Below are 23870 nucleotides of genomic sequence, written 5' to 3'. Positions count from 1 at the left end.
CAGTGTGTCAATATTTACTCTTATTCTACTTACGACTATTTGAAAAAGTTAAAAAAATTCTGATCATCAATGTAAAAATAAATTAAAGGCTGTTTGATGTAAGTTTGTTATACTTGAAGTAGGAACCAAACAGAATTTGGTAACTGATATTTACTAATTTGTACCAGATAAAATATATCTGTTGTCACCTTTTTATAACATGTTCTGAATACCAAATGTCCCATAAATTATGCCTGTGCTACTGTACACCTACAGAGTTGCAAGGAAAACTATATTAATTTTAGTAAGACATACCTAAAACTGCAAAACTAAAGGCATAGGACCAAACCGGAGATATAGATACTGAATATTAAAAATAAATAGGAAATATTTCAGTAGATCTTGCAGAAAAGAACATCAGATCAACAGGTAGACTTTGGAGACATGTTAAGATTTAATTCAGTGATTCTTGTACCAGCTTAAAACTGCAGCCTTTGTATCAAAAATGACAAAAAAATGCCATAAGAAATAGCACAGTCCTTAGTGTAATGTCACGTTAGATTGCGGATTAAATCATAGTTGACGATGCCTATTTTCAGGGCTTCTGAAATGTCATTGGGATTTAGCGATGCTAAGTCAGTTACTTTAGTTTTAAAAAATAGTTTATTTACAAATATGAAGGAATTGATTTCTTCTTTAAATGTTAGTCTGCGTACGTTCATGGTGCACCACAGCAAACTTACAAAAAGGTTTGATCCCTATATTATGCTGCTTTTGTGTTGTATGTCCTCCTCTCTTTCCAAACAAAAATGCGTAGATGCATGTAGCACTTTCTTTAGCTCACCTTAGACTAGGAATTGAAAAACTAAAGATTCCATCTTGAGAGTCAGTTTATCTTTTTTTTTTTGCTTTGGAGTCTCCCTTTTCTTCAACTCTGATGGAAGTCTTACTCATTTTTTTTTTCTTTCATCTAACACAAGAAGTTGGTTCCTTTCCTTGTAACTTTGACAAGTTTTAACAAGGATGTGGATTTCATGGTATTACCCATCCTTTGTCTTTTCAACTTTTTTTTTGGTGGTCTTGCTGTAACTTCTCAATATAGATCTTCTTTTATTTTTCCCAGGCTGTATGCCTTCGAACCCTGAATCCTTTAGTGAGCTCTTCAGGGGAGCTTCCACTTACTCTGTATCTACCAGAATTAATTTTCCATTTTACTGTTCTAGTTTTGAGATCATGACTATAGATTTTTAAATCTGGCAACTACTTTATAGTAAGCAGTCAACACAACTAGGTGGCTCTACATTTCTGTAGGAAGAGCTGCTTACTCTAGGTAAGTATGGCATAAGTCCTTTTAAGCCATGTTTTCTTAAGCTCTAGGAGGACTCCTCTTCTTCTTCCAAATGGAAGTCTGTGGGCTTGGTGTCAGACAAGCATTCCCAGGATAACTCACAGAAACTTTTCAGCTTCTACAATGCTTGGCACTGCCATGTGCGCTGGGGAAAGCTGCTGCCCAATGAAGGGTTATGGAGAACGTGAAGGGCCTATCTCCTATGAGGCAGGACTTGAGAATCTGCCCCGCTTCCTCCTTTTCAGCCTACTGGCTTTGAAATTTCATATTCCTGTACAGATGCTGTGAAAGACTGCCTGTATGGCAATGGCCCAACTACTGTGGCTTGGCCTCATCCAGGAGGGACCAGACACTTACTGGTCATCATACGGGGGGCTGTGCAGATATGGAGAGGAGGTGCTTCAAGAATTCTTCTTTGTTACTTACTATGACCCATGTCATAAATTCAAAAAAGCCTGGATTTGAAATTGGAGGTAGTCCTCACTCACTACTGCTAGGTTGTGAGATCTGATCTATATTAGCAACACTAGCACGTGTCACGTGGATTGGATTTGGTACACTGTTCTGCCTACTCAAGAGTTGTACTGGTTTTATGTATTGCTAGTAAACATGTATGGGGTTCGGCTCTGGAATTCAAAGTTAAAAAACTCCAAGGATGTCATATCTGGCAGAAGACCTCAGAACAGACTCCTATCATAGCCACAAGGCACAAGTATTGATTTTTATTTTTTTTCCTCCGCTGGGACATGGATTATTTGGAGGGGCAGAAATCAGACATCTGCCTTTGGCTTTCCCCAGCAAAGGCGGTGAACAGCAGGGCAACAAAGTGCACAAGAAAACCTTCTGGAGTACCTCCATACAGAGCTTGATATTTCTGCAACATCACAATGTAGGATTGCCTAACAATATGTAAATACTTTATCTGTAATCAGTTTTTACTTTTTTGTTTTCTTCCATGGTGATGTGACAATTTTCATCTCTTCTAGCATTCTAGTATATATTAATTTACTAGATTAAAATTTATTTTAAGATTAATTAATTTAATTTAAATTAATTACATTTTTTTAAAAAAATTAGTAAAGAATTGCCTATGTCTGTTTTGGGATTCTGGTTTGGAACATATCAAGATAGCCTCCTGCTCAAAGTTTCTTCCTGCCTTTAGAAGTTAGATTATTTAAGTATAGTCAGTTTAGCAGTTGTTCTAAAGGAGTGGAGGTGCCTCAAGCCCCAATACTCCCCTAATAGCTGAGCAGAGATTTTTTTTTTTGTAAAGGTGTTAGGAGAAGATAAAGACATCTTTATCGTGTAGTACACAAATGTCTCAGAACTATAGGTCAGAGTTTGTCTTTTCGTTTGCATTTATCAGTATAAGTCCTATAAGCTGTGTTTCCAACTTCTTTTCAGGTAGAACCCAGAACAAAATTACATGAAATTGATATCTGTAAGAGAATTCTGTTTGAAATTACAGTAGTTTAACTTGTCTGTTTTAGCACAGGACTAAACTTTGTGACACTAATTTTAAATTGTGCTATTGCAAGTTCAGATTAAAAATTCATGTAAACTCACCATAAAAAATGTTCAAGGTACAATGCTTAAGGTATCTCTGAATTTTATGAAATATAGTGCAGGGACTATAGTACTGAAAACACTTTAGTTTTTTATTATGGTTTTGTTTGACTCTTCATATTTTGTTTCAATCAGTGGAATTATTAATCGGCAAATGCTTCAGATATATGTGGTTTGAGCTAGTTTCGGGGGTTGGTTTTTTTCCTTTTAATTTTTGTCAGTAACCTCGCCCCTGCCCCTGCCACCCTGGGTCCTTCATAGTTTTTCATGTCTGGCAGAGATGTGAATTTGAGGAGTGGAAACTCTTGAAGGGGAGAGAAGAAGCTGGATCAAAACCAGTAACTCATTCTCAAAACTTGTTTTTCTTCATCCCCACCTCCTCCTTCCTTTTACCTCTACACTTTCTAAATGCCCATGTCATCTGGTTGAACTGGTTTGTGAAAGAATAAAAACGATACTGTAATAGAAGTTTAGATTTTGAAGTAAATGATTTCTTAATAAAATGTTTCTTATTACATGAATGATAGTTTGCCATATCTCTTGCAGACCTACATTTCTCCAAGCGCTGCTATATTTAAAGCAGAAGAGGTTGGTGAAGAAACAGAGGCTATGCTGAACAACATGAGAGTTTATGGAACATGTATCATCATTCTGATGGCCATAGTAGTGTTTGTGGGAGTAAAGTATGTCAACAAGCTTGCACTAGTCTTCCTTGCCTGTGTGATTCTCTCCATTATTGCCATATATGCTGGAGTTATTAAGACTGCTTTTGACCCACCTGACTTTCCGTAAGTATAATATTTTAAAGTAGTGTGGGACATTTAAAACAAAAAAAAAAGTGGGGAGAGGGAGTACCTACTGTAACCATTTCACTTTTTAAGCTAACCTTCAAAATACAAGCACATTGGCTTCAGTGGTAGGTTTTACGTGTTTTAGGCAACTATGTGTTCATTTGTTATTCTGAGTTACCTATCTGAATCTTTCTCTCATTTTTTGTAAGACATGATACTCTGGAAAAATGTTCTTTCGTGCTTAAAGTTACTGGCCATTATTTTATCTGCACCTAAAGAACAGGAAGGTGGTTTTTAGCTAAAGAATTAATCTAAAAATATAGAATAAAGTAAAAACTTCAAGATAATGTTGTAGCTATGAGTGATAGTTATGAAAGAAACATACTTTCAAATTTGCTTTGTCGTGAGGAAACTTTTGAAACTTCCATTTCTCCCTACTTAAAAGGGGAGACATTGCAGTGTTAAATTCATTTATGTTTGTGAAGGCTTTCTATTTTCTTGTTAATAAAATAAAATCTTATTGTTGTCAGACATGGCATATTGCTTCTCAACACCATTAGCTTGTACCTCTCTTAGCTCACTAAGAATTACTTCTTCTGTCCAGTTACTAGATGCATTTTTGTGCATCTTGTTTTGTTTGGAGAGAAGACAAAATGATACTGCTCAACACATTAGCAGAATAGCCTGGTAACTTTTGTTATGAAGTGCCATCTGTTATGCAGGACTGAAGTTATCCTTTGCTGCATGATCGTTACAGATTCCATAGTACTTTGAAATGTTGATGGTTGTGTTACGAACCGAGTATTAAAGCAGTGTTTGTGGACTGTACTGTAAAATGATACCATGTCTTCTATCAGAAAAATAAAAGCGTGTTCAAAACTGACATTTTTTCTGAAGAAAACTTGAATTTCTAAGAAACTGTAGCTTCTAGTAGGGAAGTACTTAACTGTTTTAGTCACCTGTGTAGGTAAAAGAGTATTTATCTGAATATGTAACTTAGGTAAGTCTTATTACCAATTTCCTGGAAACTATCTATGGCTGCTACTGTGATATATTATTGTTTGGGGGAAAAAATGTAATAAAGATAGGTTATCTTCCAATAAATATAATTGTTCACGTTTTGGCCAGTCTGCCTCAAAATGAGAAACTCAAGTGTGGTTTTATATTACAATAAAGCTGATCTGGTGGTGAGCTGGTCACCAAGACGACCAACTTCCACTCAGCTGGTTAGTTAGGTTGGCATCACTAACCTCCATTAGGTTTGGCCATTGTATAGATGGTAAAATAGTTTACCTCGTGATCTCCCAGTTGAATCAAACTGGAAGAAGTTTCCATGGGTTGAATCGACTCACCCTGCTGCTATAGAGTCACCAAATCAATAGCAATTAAAAAGAAAAATGAGCAAGGCAAGTGGCAAGAATATCTCTTTAGCAGCAGCTTTCTGTTAAATCTGCTCAATTTCCATGTGATGCCATACCCTGAAGCTGTTCTGGTGTCCTGTACTCTTCTCGAGGTATCTACTCTTAACTGCTGTCAGAAAACAGGACATTGTACTAGGTCAATATTTTGCTTGGCTTACTATACTTGTTCTAATGCTGAGTGATATGGTTTTACTGTTTTGTTATCAGCTGCTTAACTGAGCTCCTTTAGAAGTATTAGATGTGTACTATGTGTTCTTTGACATATCTGCTTAACATGAATGTTTTATTTGATGTTCCTTCTTTTGTCTTCATAGATACTATACGCAAGTTCATTATTAAGCAAGCCTGGAATAGATATCTCCTGAACATGTTTTGTGTAGCTTAGCAAAGAAGTGTTCCTAGACCCTTAATATTCTTTGCTGTTAGGAATTTGCTTTTTGCAAACTGTTCTGAGTTTTCTAATTTTCTTTCATTTCTGAGTGTTTTAATTGCTTCCTGCTATGTGATTCTTTAATTTGTACTCCCATCAATGTTTTTAAATTTTGCTGTTTAACCCTTCTGGCTTATTACCTACATTTTGGATTTTAATATTTTTGAGGGCCATCTACAATATTTATTTGCTAGAAAAGGGCATGACATACTTGCTTAGTCTTGCTTCTGTATCTTTTTGGTCAGGCTCATCGTTACATTAAGTATTAGTTAATTTCACTTCTTTCTTGTAGGACTGAATGAGTCATGATCTTTGTTATTTAGTGGCCAAGCTGCTTGAGTTGATTGTATTTTCCAAAGAATAAATCACAAGGCAAAATAGCTATTAATACCTTAAAGTAGAAATGTTTGAACGGTGGTTTAAAGATTACTGATTATAGTTTTATATGCAGAGACTATGTACTGTTTTAGTAGATGTAGTACAGGCTATAAGATAGGTACTACAAATAACAAGTTTCTGAAGAAGTCTAATGGACAAAGAAATGGTTTAATGCACAACACTATATTGAAGGATCACTGTTTTTATTTTTTTTGTTTATAGTATCTGTCTCCTTGGAAACCGTACATTGTCAAAACGCAGCTTTGATGTCTGTGCCAAATTTACTGAAAGCAATAATGAAACAAAGACTACAGCTTTGTGGCGCCTCTTCTGTGATAGTTCTTTTCTTAATGCTACATGTGATGACTACTTTAGTCTCAATAACGTAACAGAAATTCAAGGGATTCCAGGAATAATGAGTGGAGTTCTAGCTGGTAAGTTGAAAAACGCAGTGATTTAAAAATTTTTGGACATTATTAATTTGACCTGTAGCTGTTCAGTAATGTAGTGGTCTAGCCTGTCACTACTTCTGTAGCTTTAGTCTGTTTGCGTGAAAGATTGCTCTCTGGAGCATGCTTCCTCTGATAAAGTTTCCATCTGGTTTTAAAAGCTTAGTATCAAATGCTTTAATTTGGGGGTTATTGGATTTTTATAGGCACTCTTTCAAAAGCCATTGTTCTATCAAAAAAAAAAAAGTAGGAAAGTGTTTATCACAGCTCACTTTTCTTTTTTAAAGGGTTTGGCTCTTTTGTATGCTAAATCCACTTATTTGAGTAAGCTGTTCATGACTACGTTCTCAAGCTCTCCTGAGGGAAATCTTGTTTCCAATTTACAGGTGGTACATTGAGGAATGAAGTTCTGTAGCTTGTCCAGTGCAATACATCAAGTTAGTGATAGGTTTGGAGAAAAGCAGTCTTTCTAGCTCTCAGTCTAGTATTTGGACAGGAGATGTTCTACAAAGTGTATAGATTTTCTTCTGTTTACATTCCTGTGTGGTTATGGCAGCTTGGGATTCCAATTGCACTGGCTCATAAGATTCATTTTGGACATGTAATGGATTGTATTGTATACAAGCAAAGAATGTTTCCAGGGATGAAATGCATGTTCTGATACCTCTCTCCTGCTTCCCCTTAAAATAAAGTTTGATTTATATAGATATGCATCTCTACATAGGGACACTAGGCAATCACTACTGCTGTAGTAATTTAGTTTAAAATACCTAATATAAAGTGTACAAATACATAAAAAGATATTAAATGAAGCATAGGCTTCTCTGAATCTAAATTTGTATCTTTAAAAAAAAATCACTCAATTTCCTCAATGAAAAATGAAATTATTTTCAATTGAAATGTTTGCTACAAGAAATGAGACCTAGGGTTTGTACAATGCATTTTATAATTTACCACACGCATATCTACAACTTTTCCTGAATATTTTTACATTTCCTGCCCCAGCTCAGAAGACAACTGTGTTCTCATTTTTTTGCTACAGAGTAAGCTTTAAACTGCTGGTTTGCTTTTGGAGGTTTCAGGCTGAATACCGATTTTTCTTTTGGAAAAATGTGCTTTGGTTGTGTTCACTGATTAACATTTCTTTGAACTAGCACTACTATATAGAAGTGCTTTTCACTATCCTAGTGTCATGTAATACTAAGACCAAATTAAGTGGATTGCCTGTCCTGCTTGCTGAGCATGAGCTCAGGTTCTGATACCTGATGTAAACTTGAACTTGACTGGCAAAGATTTCTCAAGGAGGATTTTCTTCTGCTGGTGGTGTATGTTCTGCTTTGTGTGAAGACTTTGCAGCTGCAGACTTTGCACATTTAAGTCTTTCGAGCTGTGGCTGGGATGCTCAGTTATCACGCCTGGATGTTTCAGGAAACGTGTGCTAAGTCCTCACGCCACTTACTGGGCGCTTGCATACAGTACGTATGCATTTCTTACACACCTTCCATGAATACTGTCCTAACAATAATAAATCATTCTAACCGAACACACCCATGAATGTGGACATCACAGTAGCGAAGTAATTCTGGAAATAGCTTTAATCAACATTGTTCTGCTTCATGGTAGCCTGTTGTTGGGTTAGATACACTGTACCACACCTTGCTTATGTGTCCCCAAATGTTCCTAGAGGAGCCTCTGCAGCCCATGAATGGTCCTAGAAAGGAAACCTGCCTCCCCACAAATGTCCGGATGCTTCTGAAAAGTGACTTTCTTTCCTCACTCTAACTTTCAAGTCCACTTGGATTCTTACTTTTGGGAAAAATGAGCACAGAGAATTAGTGTAACAAAGCTCTGTGTGACATCTTATGAAAGGAGAAAGTGAGTTCTGTTTTACAAAATCTCTAAGCTGATTCTACCCGCTCATGCTGGCATAAACACTTCCACAATAAAAGTTGTATGCATGGGAGTGCTTGGGCCATTGTCACTTCTGTGTCATACTGAATAAAGGATATAGGCTGTTGAGTCCTCATTCAGTATTTAGTGCTTTTGATTGGCAGTGACAAACTGATTTTTGGACTTTCTTTTTATGCTCCGTAAGGAGTGGATGCTAATTTGGAGATCTTGTCTATATGTCACTTATCAAATATTTGTTAAAATTCCTGAAACTTAAAAATTCTCGTGTTTTTTTTTAAGTAGTCTTTTTTATGGCTTCAGTCTTATCTCTGGATCAGTTTGTTATTCCTCTTCATTTGAATGAACTAAGACACATAGCACTCTGTAGCAATTAATACTTACTTTCCTTTTAATCTTTGTTCTTCTGTCTCTTATGTTTCTCATGCATGCTTCCATACATGCTTACCAATTGTAAGATTTCTGTTATAAATTTGGGTAGGAGTACCCTATCTTTGGCCACTTATGGAGATTCAGAGTCAATCTCCTGTTGTGCTCAAGGTAACCTTTTGCTATTGTGAAGGATTAGAATACTGCACCTAATTCACTGAATTGTACTGGGTGGCTGAAAATTGGCTATCAGATCCATCATCGTGGTGGTCCATGGGAATTGTTTATTTCTGTGGTGTAAAATCCTTTGGCTCTTTGACAGAGAGGGAGAGTATCTACTTTGTTTCCTCATGCAAGATAAGACAACTTTTCTCGTTTTAAAATAAGAATCAGTGTTGGATGTTCTCACTATCTTGTCAAGGGCCACAATGGTGTTTCCCTAAATGTAAGCTCTCAAAAGCTACTGGTTCTTTGGCCAATCTTCATCAAACAAGCATTCTTACTTTTGGGGGGAATTTGAGCCACATTCTGCTGGTTTTTGCTTGCTTTGGGTTTTTTTTGCTTATCAATTCTCTTCTGGAGTCTGGTTACTCTGCTTTTGTCACCATGTGGAATACCTTTGCCATGAAAGGCTGAGTCCTGAACTGTTGTCCAGGGTTATCCTGTACACCAGGTTTCAAAGAACTCAAGTTACTGCTAAGTAGCATTTCTTTTTTTGACCTGCTCCTCAAAAAATAAGAACAAGAAATATGAATATATGCTAAGATTGCTTGAACCTGGAGATAATAGTTTCCTTATTTTTTTTCACAATACATCCTGATAATACATAGCACAGACATATGGATGTAAGTGGACATTCTAGAAATACGTTAGAATTTAATTCTTTAACTAAATCTTTCTTTAATGGAAAAGAAAATCTTGTATGACACATCCTATACACTGCTGCATTTCCACTGGCATACAGTGGGAATGTCCACAAGTTACAATTGGTATTGATCATATTGATGCTGCATTCTTGGCTTTATAAGGAAACGTTGGGAAATGTCATGATTTTTTTGTAAGAAAAGCCATCTGATTCATAAAACTATTGCATTCTCACTACTTGATATCCTGAAAAAGAGAGATGACTCTGGCTCTTGTCCCCCCCCCCCCCCCCCCCCCCCCCCCCTCCGCCTTGTAGATAATTTGTGGAGTGCCTATTCAGAAAAAGGATCAATAGTTGAGAAAAAAGATCAGCCATCAGTTGCTGGATCAGAAGACACAAAAATGGGTGGACTCCCTTATGTTTTTACAGATATCATGACCTACTTCACAATGCTTGTAGGGATTTATTTCCCATCTGTGACAGGTAGGTACAACTATTTTTCTTGAGTGAGGATGTGTACTTATAGCTGAAAACTGTGTGTAAATGTTTATTGATGACACGTGAGATTGCTAGTCTGTGTGTCCAAGTTTTACGTACCTAAAACTTCCTAGTACGAGAGAGACCTAGCTGGCGGCTGGTTATTTTAGGGGGTTATAGGACTTAAACAAGGAATCATTTTAAGTGGTATTTTCTGTGTCTGGAAAGAAAACAAAAGTTCCGTGTGTCACTTAATGCTTATTCAAATAAGATGCATACCTTTATAATATTATAATCTTCAAATGCGTGAGAGAACAGTTAAGTATTAAAATTGTTTCAAGTATCCAAGCCATGAGCCGCCTGTGATTTGTTTATATAGCCAATTATTTTTTTGCAACTGCAACTAGTAGAGGCTTTTTTTGTCAAGCTTAAAGGTAGATTAGTTGTATATAATTTCCATCAGGTCACATTTGACTGAAATAACCAAAGATACTTTAGAAGAAAAGTCACAGCTCAAGCAATTGTAATATGAAGTAATTTTTCCCTCCTGTCACAGCATGTGCCAGAAAAATATTTTTGTTCTCTTGTTAGATTCAGACAAGGATGTGTACATGTGGTTTCCTAGCCATTCTTCTTGTACTTCCTACCCACTCCTTTCTTTTTTGTTTCTATATTTTTATTTAGTTTATTGATTTGCTTGCATATCTTACTATGTATGGTCTGTTTAGTAGAAAGTTAGTGCATTTGGTCACACTGGCTAAAATTGCCAGATCTCATTAGTTTATAACATCCATCCCAACGTTTTGCTGCTCCTTATATTTCCCCATTTAAAAAATTATTCTGAAGTGATATTTGAAAAATAATTTTTTCATCTTTATATCTGTCTCTTGAGCTTTCTGAAATTTGTTCAGCCAACAATGTGTGGTAACACAAATTTCTGAATAAAATGATGGTATAAATTGAGGATTTGTGCAGTATTATAATACATTTCTGTAGCCTGCTCCATTGGTAATAATGTGTTAGATCAGGCTTAAAGTTAAATGTTCCTATTCTATTAGTTATTTACATGGAATTAGTATTAATTGTTTTTGACATATAAATTTGGTCTCTTTTTAAGGTATTATGGCAGGTTCAAACAGATCTGGAGATCTTAAGGATGCTCAGAAATCTATTCCTACTGGAACAATTTTGGCTATTTCAACCACGTCTTTTATTTGTATCCTTTATGCTGTAACTTTTTTTTCTAGTGTGAGTTCTGTAGGTATAACAGTATAGGTTTTTCATTGAAAAGTTGCCTGAGTATAAGATGAACAAAGTCTAAACTGAAAATATTTTATAATTGTTCACAATATAATTTATAACTATTATTAAAATACCTCAAACTTTATTTGTATATATACATTTATATATATATATATTCCATATTCTACTAGTGCTTCAAGTTCCAAAAAGTGATGTAGAGGGTTTTAGCATCATGCTTCAGCTGGCAGATTGCTTTGTTGTTATACTCAGTATAACCAGTGAAAATCTTAAAGCAAACTACGAGTAATAGAAATGGTCAATCCTTCAATACCTAGAAGACACAGATGCTTATTTGTATGAGAAAATATCTGTTCTGTTGCATGATGTATGACCTGGCTAATTCCAATACTTCACAAATCAACTATGCATCAAAAGCAGTTGTAGAGACCGTAAACTAAAAAGTTGTAGCAGGGAAGAATTAAAAATAAACAACTACAAAACAACCAGAACAAACAAAACGCCCGCCACACACACACACACTTTGTTATCGTGGGCACTTTGATTTCATACCTGGGTGAAAAATGGTGTGTTTTCTCTTTCTATGTATATGATTATTTATAGTGTAATCTTCCTTCAGTCTTAGCAATAGATCTCTCCTGTATAGTATTGTTCGGTGCCTGTATAGAAGGTGTGATATTAAGAGATAAGTAAGTCGTATTCAACTTCTAATTTTACAGGAAGTATGTATGCTTATGCGTTATGTTAGTAGAACTTATTAATGGCTCTTCTGGGAAATATCTATGTCATGTATTTTTTCTTTTGCTTAGTTTAAAACTGGAGGGAAAGACTATCTGTTAACCTGAGATAGCTGCAAAAAATGGTCAGGTTATTGGCTGTATCCCTTCAAGAAGTAGAAGCAGAATCTAAAATAAATGTTTGAAGTAGAACTGTCCCTAGTAAGATGTTTCTGAGAAAGAAAATCATAGGTAGTGTTTGTGGGGGTAAGGGGAGTGGTATTACTTTGGGAGAAGTAATATGCTCCTGAGGAACAAAGACAAAAAGATTTTTTGACAGTTACGTGACAAGGAGAGTTAATGAGAGAGACTGCAATGCACAATCAGGCCTATAATTTCCACTGGATGTATGACTTATTTTTCGATTTAAGAGATCAGTTGTAGATCAGGACTCGTGTCAGTTTTCACCCATGTTATTACCTGAGGGTATTTGAGGGACATTCTGAAGCAAGAAGGGAATAAACGTAATGGAGATAAGCATGAATGGAATCTCCAGGTTTTGATAAATTTCTCCCTTAGGAGAAGTTGACTAAGATGAATCTGTTGGCAGGTTTCACCTTCGTTTCCTTGCTGGTGTCTGGTTCTCTTTTCTACTAAGGTCCAAGTTTGCTTTTGGTGATGAAGTGGTAGCATTAGGATATTGTTAGGAAGGCGATAGAGATAGTGTTGAGACAACTTATTTCAAAACACAGGCTTTTAGTCTAGACAGAAAACCATAAGTTAAAAGATGGATTCTAATCAACACTAATACAAGAAGTAGCAGGGCATTGTTTTTACTTTAAAATGGTATTGCTGCATCAGTGAAATTCTCAATTTTCTTTTTCTTCAAAGTAAATATACAAACTAAATCAAGCAGACGTGTAAGAAACAGTAAATGAATTTTGAATTATAAATTAATGCAGAGCCAATATCTATAAACTCACATTTTTGAAAGTTACATATTTGAAATTTACTGGGGCAGGGTGGTAGAATTTTGCAAGCTGTGAGTGCAGGTGATCTGTCACTAGAGTAGGATGCATTTTAGCAAGAGCATTGAATCCATGTTCTTTCATTTACAATGCTGTCAGCATAACAGTAAAATGTATGGATTTTGGTCTGGTTTAAAGACTGTTTTGGGTCGTGGGGTTTTTTTCATTATGGATTGTCATATCTGCCATGAGGAAAAAGTAGGTTGTACATCTTTCAGTGTTTGTCTTTCATCTTTTCAAGTTGTTCCTACCCTGTGTTAGGCATTAGAATTTGAATTGAGAATGAATGTGCAGCTCTATAAATGTCATCATAGAAACATAATATGGTTTTTTTCCTCCTATATTTTTAAAGGGTGTAGTTTCCCCTTTTTCCATCAGTCAAAAATAGTGTGTAGCCATGCATCCAAGCTTGGGCATATGCAAGAGTTTGAACACTGTCTTATTACATTAACCTGACTACTATGTTTTTTGACCCTGTTTAAGACCAGGTCTGAAAAAAGATAAAGCATTTAATTTGTCTTAGTCTGTAGCCTTTTTTCTGGTGTTCGTTTTGAAAAACCAGAAAACACTGGGGGGGGGGGGAGAAGAAATTACACTATCACATTGTAGATAGTCTTAAAGTTGATTTTGGCTGCTTACTAACAAAACTAAGATGAACTACAAGAAGTTTTGAAACAAAAATATCAGGTTGAGGGTGGGGATGGGGCAGAAAGAACCTTTTTGTAGTTTACCCAAGATGTCCATAAATGAACATAAAGTTAATTATCTTAAAAAAAAAAAAGTGGCATTGGATAGGACACTTGAGACTGTAATGAAACCTCTTCCTGACTTCTACCCGCTTGTTTGCCTAGTCACTTAAAAAATGCATCAGGCGGCACGATAGTCAGAAGGCATGTGGATAACTTGAGATGGTTGTGTCTAGTAGTTTCTCTAGTTACTTGTCCATGTCAGTGTCACACTATCAAAAGGAAAGGCTAATACTTTGTTTTGCAAATCTCCTGCTTATGCCCCTGTCAGTGTCACACTATTAAAAGGAAAGGCTAATACTTTGGTTTGCGAATCTCCTGCATATGCCCCAGGGTATACCTGTATTACTTGTAGAACAGACTTCTGTAACCTAGTTCCTAGCAGTCACAAGGATCTAAAGGATGCATATGTAAATATTTTTTCTATTGCTATTAATTCTGTAAAGTTTGCCAAGATACCTGGTAATTGCTGCATGTCTGCTTAGAGGCAGCACTTACAATGAATCAACTATAATATGTTTTCTTTAAAACAGCAGAATAAAAAGAAATTGGTTGGGAAATCCTATAGTGCATACTGACATGGTGTTTGTTGTTGAAAAGTGCTGTTGTCCAAAAAGATTGAAATGTGGGTGTTGAAGCTATAGTAAAAGTTACTTTAATGCTTACTGATTTTTTTTTTTTTTTTTTTTTTCCTCCCCCCGCCCCCATTCCCTAAGGTTTGGAGAAGCAGTTGATGGAAATCTAGTGGTCGGTACACTGGCCTGGCCTTCTCCGTGGGTTATTGTGATCGGTTCATTCTTTTCAACGTGCGGTGCTGGTCTTCAGAGTCTCACTGGTGCACCCCGTTTGTTGCAGGCCATTGCAAGAGATGGCATTGTACCATTTCTTCAAGTGAGATTTTTTTTTTCTTTACAGTACTTCAAATATGGCTTATATTTTGACAAAAAAATCAGGCATTAATTCTGCTATTCCTGTAGAACTGTGAGGAAAAGATTTGGGGCTCAGTTGTAATTGTGCACAATAACAGATCAAGCTATTGTAGGACAAAGTTTGAATGTGGATACTTCTGTGCAATACAATTTAATTATTTTTGTTCTTACACATAAAAGTTAGTGGTTCAAAACTGAGACTATAAGTCTTCTATAAGTGGAAATAAATGAACTAAGAAGCAACTAACAACTGAACTTTCTTGATTCCAAGGCTGTGCTTACGACTTGTATTTGTGAACAGAGTTGATTTAATCTCAATATGGAACTGCGTGATACTTCTTGTATCATAGAGATACAATTCTAATTTTTATTCATTTTTGCAAGCTAAATGAAGTCAACAGAGATGTAACAATAGAATTATATCCCATGACTTGGAACATTAAGATTGTTCCGACATCCCTGTGCATGTTTTTAAAAATAAATCAATCAGATTTTTCTCAAAGGAAGTGAGTGAGCTGGCAAACAGAAGAAAAAAGAGCTGTTGCTGGAAGATCTTTAATATAATTATTGTGTATCTGCAAAAACTAGACAACTAGACTTGAGTTAAAAATAAATAAATAAAATTCAAAAAGATGATAATGTCTAGAGAGCAAAGCTGTGATTTCTGTGGTGAAGTTTGGAGTTTGAAAATTGCCAATTGCCAAGAATAACATTGTGCTGTGCATCTGTTGGCTAACCTACTAAGAACAGATTCAAGTGTAAAAACCAGGATTATGTCTGAGTAACTATGAATATTTTGGGAACAGAGTTACGGCACAGTCATCAAAGTTAGCACACAGAAAGAAACTGCAGATAGCTCTGACGCTGAAGGTAGCTAGGGCTGAGTTTAGGAGACTAGGCTGTTCTGTATGGAGAGAGTCCTGAGGGTGATTTGGAGCACTCGTTTTTGTTTATATATCTCTTTGAGAGGCTTATATAATTATTTTGTTACCCAAGTTATATAACCAAACTTATGTTTGAGTCTTCCTTACTGTACCTACACTTATCTCTGGAGTCTCGGTCAGATGTGTGCTCTAGGTCACTGTCTCACATCTGAGGTTGGTGTAGTACGTGATGTTAAAAATGGGCTATTATTACTCTTGGTGAATAACTTATGAGCCTATTCAGAGATATCCATATCTTCAGTGAGTGCTAGGTATAGGATGGCAGCAGCTCGGTTTGGTTCCTGAGTTCGAGGGAAGCCTACAATCAGTCAACACGTTGATACGTGACTTGAGAAAATTCCTGAGCTAGGCTGTGCCTAGGACTATTATGAATGATGGGTTAGCTGGAGAATTTGTGTGGGGTTGGAGGGGGGAACATCTGAGGAGGAGGGAGATGTGCAGAATATGTGGGAATGGGAAAATGAGAGGAAAGGACTTGTGTGAAGAGGGGGAAGGAGTGCACAGGGAATGAATGGGTTGGAGGAGGTGGTTGGAATAGCTGAGAAGCAAAGCAAAATGGAAGAGGTAATGCTAGTGGCTTTGTGGGGGTGGATTGTCTTTTGTGTGTTGTGGGGGTTTTTGTTAGTTTTGGTTTTTTTTTTTTAAAGGCAGATCATACTGCTGTTGCCAACAATTTTCTCAGTCTTTAATCGCTTGGTTCCATTGCGCTGCCGCTGCTTCCATGGGCTGTCTGCTAGTGCCTAGTCTCAGTAGGGCTGTACCCTTGATATTTTCTCTTGGGTCCTTCCTTCTCTTGGGCTGGAGGGGTGAACGGTCACTGGAAATGGATTGCTGCTAGGAGCAGGAGCCAGAAGGGTTAATGAATCAAGAAGTAAACAAGTTAAAAAGACAGCGTTTGCTGCTTCTGCAGCCCCTCTGCTGCCGCAGCACTCGCAGCAATGCTGCTGCTAGCAGGAAACACAACTGCCGCGTCTCCCGTTCTGCTGGCGTGGGTGGCTCTGCACCTACGGTGTTGGCAGCTTGTTCCCTGAGAAAGATGTATCGCCATTCCCTTGGGTTAGGAGCATCTTTTCTACTGGGGCGGAGAAAGATGATGAGGGTGCACAAGAATACCAAACATGCTGCTGGTTTATTTCACAGTTGAGAGCAGCGGCATGTTCCCTGACTTTCAAGACCTATATCTGTAACTGGAAGTAAATACACGCAGTATCCTGGGTTGGGGGAGCAGAATCATGATGGAGTTTGACTTGAGTGGGAAGGGGTTGTAATGCAATAAATTACAAACGCTGGATTGTATTGAGAGAGACAAACAAAAAATTTCACTTTTATCTGAAGTAAAAATTTGGTACTTCCTGAGAGGGTGACAGTATGGTTCCATCTTATCAGGGCTAGGTTTCAAAGGAGTGAAGAATCAGAAAGAAAAAATTTACATGGTTTGGGAAGTGGGGGAAAGGGAACGCAGGAGAAGCAGGATGTTTGAAGAGGGATTTGAGACTTGAAAAGTGCTTACAGTTTCAGAGTGATATAGCTGCTGCATGGACAATCAAGGAAATTAATGGAAGTAGATTAATATAGGGGCAAGAATGTGACATTTAAGAAAAAAACAGCATAAGCAGAAAAAATGGCATTTTAATATAAGGGAGGGAAGATTGATGGATGACAGAAAGCTAAGGGAAGGAGACAGTATGGAGAATGAGTGAGGTGAAGGAAAGGAAGCTGTTACAGAAAATGGGATTGAGGGTTTAGTCTTTGTAAGTGTGTGGAGGAGAATAAATACGGCTGGAACTTCAGGTGAGGCATTTTGCCATCTATCACCAGAATAGCTGGATAGAATTATCCCCAAAGGAAATTACCACATGCAAAATTATTTTTGGCAGGGCTCTGTGCAGGATAATAGGCTTACCTTAGTCCTCTTTAAAGACAAACATTAAATATTTATAAGTACTGAGATGATGCCCTTTTTGTACATTACAAAAAATACTGCCCTCAACTATATTAGCTTTTTATAGACTAAGCATAAATCTCTGATGCATGTGGCTTTGAAGTTACTTAAGACTATTTCAACAGCAACTGCAATAGTACTTTAACATTATGTAGTCATTGCTTATTTTAGTAAACATTTTTCATATTGGAAATGTGTGGGTTTGCAATTTTGTGGCTTTTTGTAGTATAGATTGCTTCATTTTCTTTTAATGACTGTTTGTCATTCCAGTTAAAGCTAGTTTGTGATCTGCACCATATTTCATAACTGTATAATGAACAGCTTTCCCTAATCTTACTGTTTACTTGAATTGAACTAGGTATTTGGTCATGGAAAAGCAAATGGAGAACCAACTTGGGCTCTGCTCCTCACTGCTGGTATTTGTGAAATTGGAATTTTGATAGCCTCATTGGACAGTGTAGCACCAATTCTTTCAATGTAAGTATGAATGTGGTGTTTTGTGTTCTTAAGTTAAATAGTATTTTATTTTTAAATTAACTAGGTAATCATTTTTCTTTTTGAAACAATACATGCTGGCCTTTGTTTTCTAACAAGTTAAATTCCTTTTGATCCTGGAGATAATAGGAAACAACAAAATGTTTTGGCTGGAACTAATTTCTAGGCACAAAAAACTTTTTCCATGACAGAGTTGTTGAATGCTGGTAAAAATGTTCAATTTCTAAAAATCTGGATTTTAAAATAAAAATTCCTGCTATTTTAGCTCAAGTGCATCTAATAGAGACAGAGAAAACAATTTAATGTTTTAGGGTATGAACTGAACTTTGTTTTACTGACTTTGTGTTGGAAGTTTATCCCATGTGTTATGGGTTGAACCCAGTAGGCAGCTCGGCCTCACCCAACCGCTCGTTCACTCTCCCCGCAGTGTGATAAAGGAGAGAATCGGAAAGGTAAAAGTGAGAAAACTCATGGGTTGAGGTAAAGACAGGTTAATAGGTAAAGCAAAAGCTCTGTGCACAAGCAAAGCAGAATAAGGAATTCATTCACTGTTGGTAGGCAGGGGTTTAACCATTTCCAGGAAAGCAAGTTACTTGGGAAAACAAGCACCACGAAGTCCAAATGTCCCCCCTTCTTCCTTTCCCTGAACTCTTACTGTTGAGCATGATGTCATACATTAGTCAAGATCTCTTTGGTCCATTGTGGTCAGCTGTGTTGCCTCCCCAAGACTATTTGCTGGTGGGACAGCAAAAAAACCAGAGAAGGCTTTGATGCTGTGTGAGCACTGCTCAGCAACAGCTAAAACATCCCTGCGTTATCAACACTGCATTGGTTACAAATCCAGAATGTAGCACCATAGGAGCTACTATGAAGAAAATTAACTCTGTGCCAGCCAAAACCAGTACACCATGATTGTCAGTTGTTTGCTATGTTTTCTCTGAAATCTTTGTTTGAGGCTCCATATTATGCTAATACCGTGTTTTGAGGCCTAATATTCTACAAATATTAATTTAATCTACGTCTTGTGTTCTACTGGCTACTGTGAGCACAGTGTACAAGTTCCTACCCTTTTCTGGATTGTGTTTTAATGCAAATCTGTCTAGTTAATTCCCTATTGGAAAATGCTCTTTTTTTTTTCTTAACAGGTTTTTCCTTATGTGCTATATGTTTGTAAATCTGGCTTGTGCAGTTCAGACTCTTTTACGGACTCCCAACTGGAGACCTCGTTTCAAGTATTACCATTGGTAGGGAATATTCCTTCATTCAGAAGACTTAAAGCTAATTACACAGCCCTAAACTGTTGATTTTCTTGCAATAATGAAACAAAATCTCCTTTCTGATTTAAATGAGGTAGAGTATTCAGTGCATGAATAATCTTAGAAGGGTAACATTTGTTTTCGTATGTTTGGAATAAGGCTAGTAATAGCTGTGATCACAAAAACATGTGGCTAATGTAGAGGATTTGCGAAGGGGCTACAGGATGGCATTTTGATATTGCTTATAAGCTAAGATCTGAAGATGTGAGAATGACGATGAAAAAAACAAGCTGTATTTTATATATAGGTAAGGAGAACTGGTAAAAATGTTCAGGAAGGCTGATACAATTTTCATTTTAGTTATGAAAAAAATACACAAAACTAAAACAGGAAAACTAATTTAATATACATCAGTTGGCTCTAACAATATGATCACTGTTTTAAAAATATGTCATGCTTTGGACATTGCATTTGATAACTGAAGTAAACAAGTAGATACTTGACAAAGTCATGGTTAGTTATACAAAAAGTGTGGGTGGGGGTTTTTTGTTTAGGGGTTTTTTTAAATGGCTTAAGAGTTCAAACATTTCAAACTAAGAGTGGGAAACTTTTTTAATTAATTTTTTTTTTTTACTGAATGTTAAGAATACATGTTTGTTTAACAGTAATTCTATTGAGACATTTTAGTGCTGAAATGCCTCGAGGACTAGAGCCTTTAGGAGATAAGCTGGCCTGATTCTAGGATGTAAGAGTTGCTTATTATTTTTTCTTTTAAAGAATTGAGTGAAAATGAAATGTCACAGGTTTAGCCCTGAAAAATCTTTTTGAATATGCTCAGTAGACACTTACTAGTTTGGCATCTAAACCGCCAAATACATCAGTGCCTGTCTTCCAGTCTATCACGGCAAACACCGAGTAGTATTTGCAACATCAAGAAGGAAAATGGGGGATTGCTGTCTTTTTTTTGTTTGTTTCTGTTTTGTTTTCTTTTTGGTTTTTGTTCCACCTCCCTTGAATAACCTGACTGTGGAAGAAGTACAGTAGAAGGTGCAAAGTAGCTTAAAAGCTAAGGTAGGTGGATAAGATGGAGGGTAGCAAGAGGTACAGGATGGACCATGGTGAGGAATTAAAAGCAAAGGGTTGTGACATGGCGGCAGCAGCAGAGCTTGTAACCATTTGGCAACAATTCTTTTTTACGTTGTTCTCGGAGAGATCAGTGAGCCGACTGACTTACTGTGTGGCAACATAATCATTTCTAGCCAAAGCAGGTGTCGGAATGCTTGGCTAGACTTGGGATGGAACTTTATTTTTTGAGTAAAAGTAGAGTCTTAGGTTGGCTAAGTCAAGCATGAAAGAGCAGCCCTTGTTCTATCAGACAAACTAGATTTAGATTGATGTCCTCAGAACAGGTAGAAAGCATTTCTTTGGTTTAAAACTGTATGCATTTGGACTCAGTACTTGCGTGGTACTAAAGAGGCAAACTAAAGGGACCAAACAAAGTTGGGTCTGCTGCTGCTCTTTGTCAATACAGTGAAAGCTAGCTCTAATTTGGAAATCAGGTGAAAAGAAATCTGGGGTGCTGTATGTGACTATTCACGAAACTGCCCAGGTCTGAGCTGACTTACATGTTTCTTGATTAATAGTGTGGGCAGACCAGGCATATAAGCTTCAATCTGGAAATGCTTCTGTAACTTTTTCAGCTCGCAAACATTTTCTCTTGATAGCCTTTGAAAGATTGTTTTCTGTAATCTCTTCTACTGTGCTGTGTTCTTGCCGAAGAGACAGGCCACAACAGAAGTGGAGAATATAATTGATGAGGCAAATTTAATTTAAACTAATCAACTGTTTTTGCTGGAAGTAACATAATGTTGTTTAGTATTGTTTGACAATTTTTTTTTTAACTTAAATTCAAATCAACAATAAGTGATAGCAATGTGTTTTTAAAACTGACCTTACTTGGAGGTACTGATAGAGTTTCAGAACTGACAAACGTAGTAAATCTATTGTTATTATCTCGTTCAATTGTATTTGTCGCACAAAGGTTCAGGATGTAATCTCTTTATAAAATAAAATTGGGACAATGTATTTTTATTTATATAGTAGCTATGAAATGGCCTTTGAAGAAGAAAGGCCTTTCTGGGAGTTAACTTGAATAAGAAATTGACTTTGTAGAACATTTGCATGCCTATTTAAAAAAATGGAAAAAAATGGTTTCTTTTAGGACTCTCTCATTCCTGGGGATGAGTTTATGTCTTGCCTTGATGTTCATTTGCTCTTGGTACTATGCTTTGATTGCCATGCTAATCGCAGGATGTATATACAAATACATAGAATATAGAGGGTAAGACCATATATCTTATTTATTCTATATTTAATATCTTTAATATTCAGCAAAAAGCACTTTTGTATAAAATAGAACTGAAGTAATAGAATTAAGAGTATTCCTTGAAACAAGGTAAGATCCTGTCTCTGTTAAGGGCTGTAAGTTTTCAGGTTCTAATTTCCCTGGAAGCTCTGTTCCAAACATCTCGACAGCCAGGACTAATCAAAATAAGAACCAATAAGGCTGGGAAGTTTTCATTTAATCAGAGGTTATAGTGTAAAGTTTTGGTGCTTCAGGAACATGACCTTTTAATATCAAGCAGCAACTATTACAAAACTGTTACCTTATTATTAACTTGTGCTAAAGCCCAAAACCTACTCTTTTGTGTGCAGTCTAGCACTTTTTAGAATGAATCATACTGAACAATCCAGAGCACTTACTGAAAAGTACCTATTTTTCTGAAGGCTTAGATAATCTTTAAATTGCAACATACTTTGCATTGAATGCATTTGGCAAGGAACTTATATAGAACCATACCTGTAAGAAAGGCGGTACAAGTAGGAGACTTAAGGAACATGCCGAGTTCATTTAAAAAAAATCAAACCCAAAAAACAACCCACCCCATCCCCCCAAAAACCCCCAACATACAAAACCCAAACTAAACACACACATACCCCCCCCCAAAAAAAAACCCAAAAAACTCCCCAACCCCCCAAAACCCAACCAAAATACCCCAACTAAACAACATACTGAAACACTAGAGGTGATTGTGATCAGTAATATGTGTGCTTTCCCTTTCTAAGGAAGGATACCCAGTGCTGAAAGATTCTAGTCAAGAAGAATAGTAAAAGCTTGGAGCAGGAAGCTGAAGCGAGGCCAGTTTTGATGAGTGATTAAGCACAGGTCTTAAGTGGATCGGCTGGTATAAACGCCTCCACCTTGTGGGTTCTGCATCTTTTAATATCTCCATTTCCAGGTTAGATGCTTCCTGGATTGTAACTACTTGGTTAATTATAAGGAAATTAATTTGCCTATTTTAGCCAGGAAGTCAGATCAGATGATAACAGTTCTGCTTGTGTGTGTGTGTATGCAGGTATGCACATACATAAAATTATATGTACATCCAAATTCATATACAGACTTTACAAATGTTGGTACATAGCCAGCACATCTACCCTGTAGCAAGAGATTCTTTTTTGCAGAAACAGGGCGGTGGGGAGAAACTCACCCCGAAATGTTCTAAAAACTGCTGTCTGGAGAAAACTGCAGTTTTTATTTTAATTTGTGGATAAACTAAGTAAAAGACACTTACATGATTGTGCTGTCTGTCAGGTATGTTTTAAATGCCATGTTGTTCTTTAATAGCTTTTGAATTCAGTTCGGCTTATTTAATCTAAAATTTGAAGGAGGGTTACAGATAACAGTTTAGTGAGAATTCATCAATGGAAATAAAAGGGAGGGAGAATAAGGGAGATGGACCCTTTGCTGTAGTAGAATCCCCACCAAAGAAAATAATGTGTTAGCCTAACAGTTCTTTCTTATTTGGTTGGCCACCTGGTGTATAGCGTAGCTTTGTATTGGGAGGAGTGAAAAATATAAGGAGATTGAAAGTGGTCAGGAGGGCAGATAAAGCTTTAGGCTCATCTGGGAGAAAAGCTGGGAAGGAAAGGAAGTGGAGAAAGCTGTCATGGTGAGGAGGGAGAAGGTAATGTGTGTGCTTTCCCTTTCTAAGGAAAGATACCCAATATTGAAAGATTCTAATACACTAATCCATTCAAAGTCAAATTTAACTTACTCATTCTGCTGCTTTAAAATAATTCCTTTTAAGTAGCCCTCACTTACTCATTCTAGTGCTTAAAAGCAACTTAAGTAGCTCTCATGATTACAAAAAAACTTTTGAAGTATGAATAAAATAAACCATAATAAATACTTACAAATAATTCTCTTGAAGGGACCTGAGACTGCTTCACCTTGGTTAGTCTTCATTCTTGAATTAAATCTGCAAGATGAGTTTTTTCATGCAAAAGAATATTCATTTTTTTATGCCCATTATCCCTCATGTGAGAAAAATGTACTTAATTTGTATAAATAAATGGGACCCTGTTAATTGAATCTCTTCTGCTCCCTGAAGAGCGGAAAAAGAATGGGGTGATGGAATCCGAGGACTGTCTCTGAATGCAGCTCGCTATGCTTTGCTTCGTGTTGAAGACGGTCCTCCTCACACCAAGAACTGGAGGTAAGTCCTATGCC

At 36.7% G+C, this 23870-nt stretch overlaps 1 protein-coding gene across 6 annotated transcripts in view; it reads left to right on the top strand.

Annotated features, from left to right (window-relative positions):
* The window catches only part of SLC12A7 (solute carrier family 12 member 7), a 69557-nt gene that overhangs the window by 26362 nt on the left and 19325 nt on the right, over positions 1-23870 (top strand). For all 6 annotated transcript variants that reach the window (XR_007508903.1, XM_049823728.1, XM_049823727.1 and 3 more), the window contains exons 7-16: positions 3440-3681; positions 6136-6347; positions 9820-9987; positions 11099-11197; positions 11873-11930; positions 14448-14622; positions 17905-18023; positions 19187-19285; positions 21519-21638; positions 23752-23856. Coding sequence is in view for 5 of the 6 variants with exons in the window: in XM_049823728.1 (XP_049679685.1) it covers positions 3440-3681; positions 6136-6347; positions 9820-9987; positions 11099-11197; positions 11873-11930; positions 14448-14622; positions 17905-18023; positions 19187-19285; positions 21519-21638; positions 23752-23856 (1397 nt within the window). In the remaining variant the exon portion in view is untranslated. The remainder of the gene's footprint in view (positions 1-3439; positions 3682-6135; positions 6348-9819; positions 9988-11098; positions 11198-11872; positions 11931-14447; positions 14623-17904; positions 18024-19186; positions 19286-21518; positions 21639-23751; positions 23857-23870) is intronic.

This window comes from Accipiter gentilis, chromosome 20 (genome assembly GCF_929443795.1).
Source record: "Accipiter gentilis chromosome 20, bAccGen1.1, whole genome shotgun sequence".
NCBI lineage: Eukaryota > Metazoa > Chordata > Aves > Accipitriformes > Accipitridae > Astur > Astur gentilis.
The sequence above is the reverse complement of the archived record's forward strand: the minus strand, read 5'-3'. Positions and strand labels throughout refer to the sequence as shown.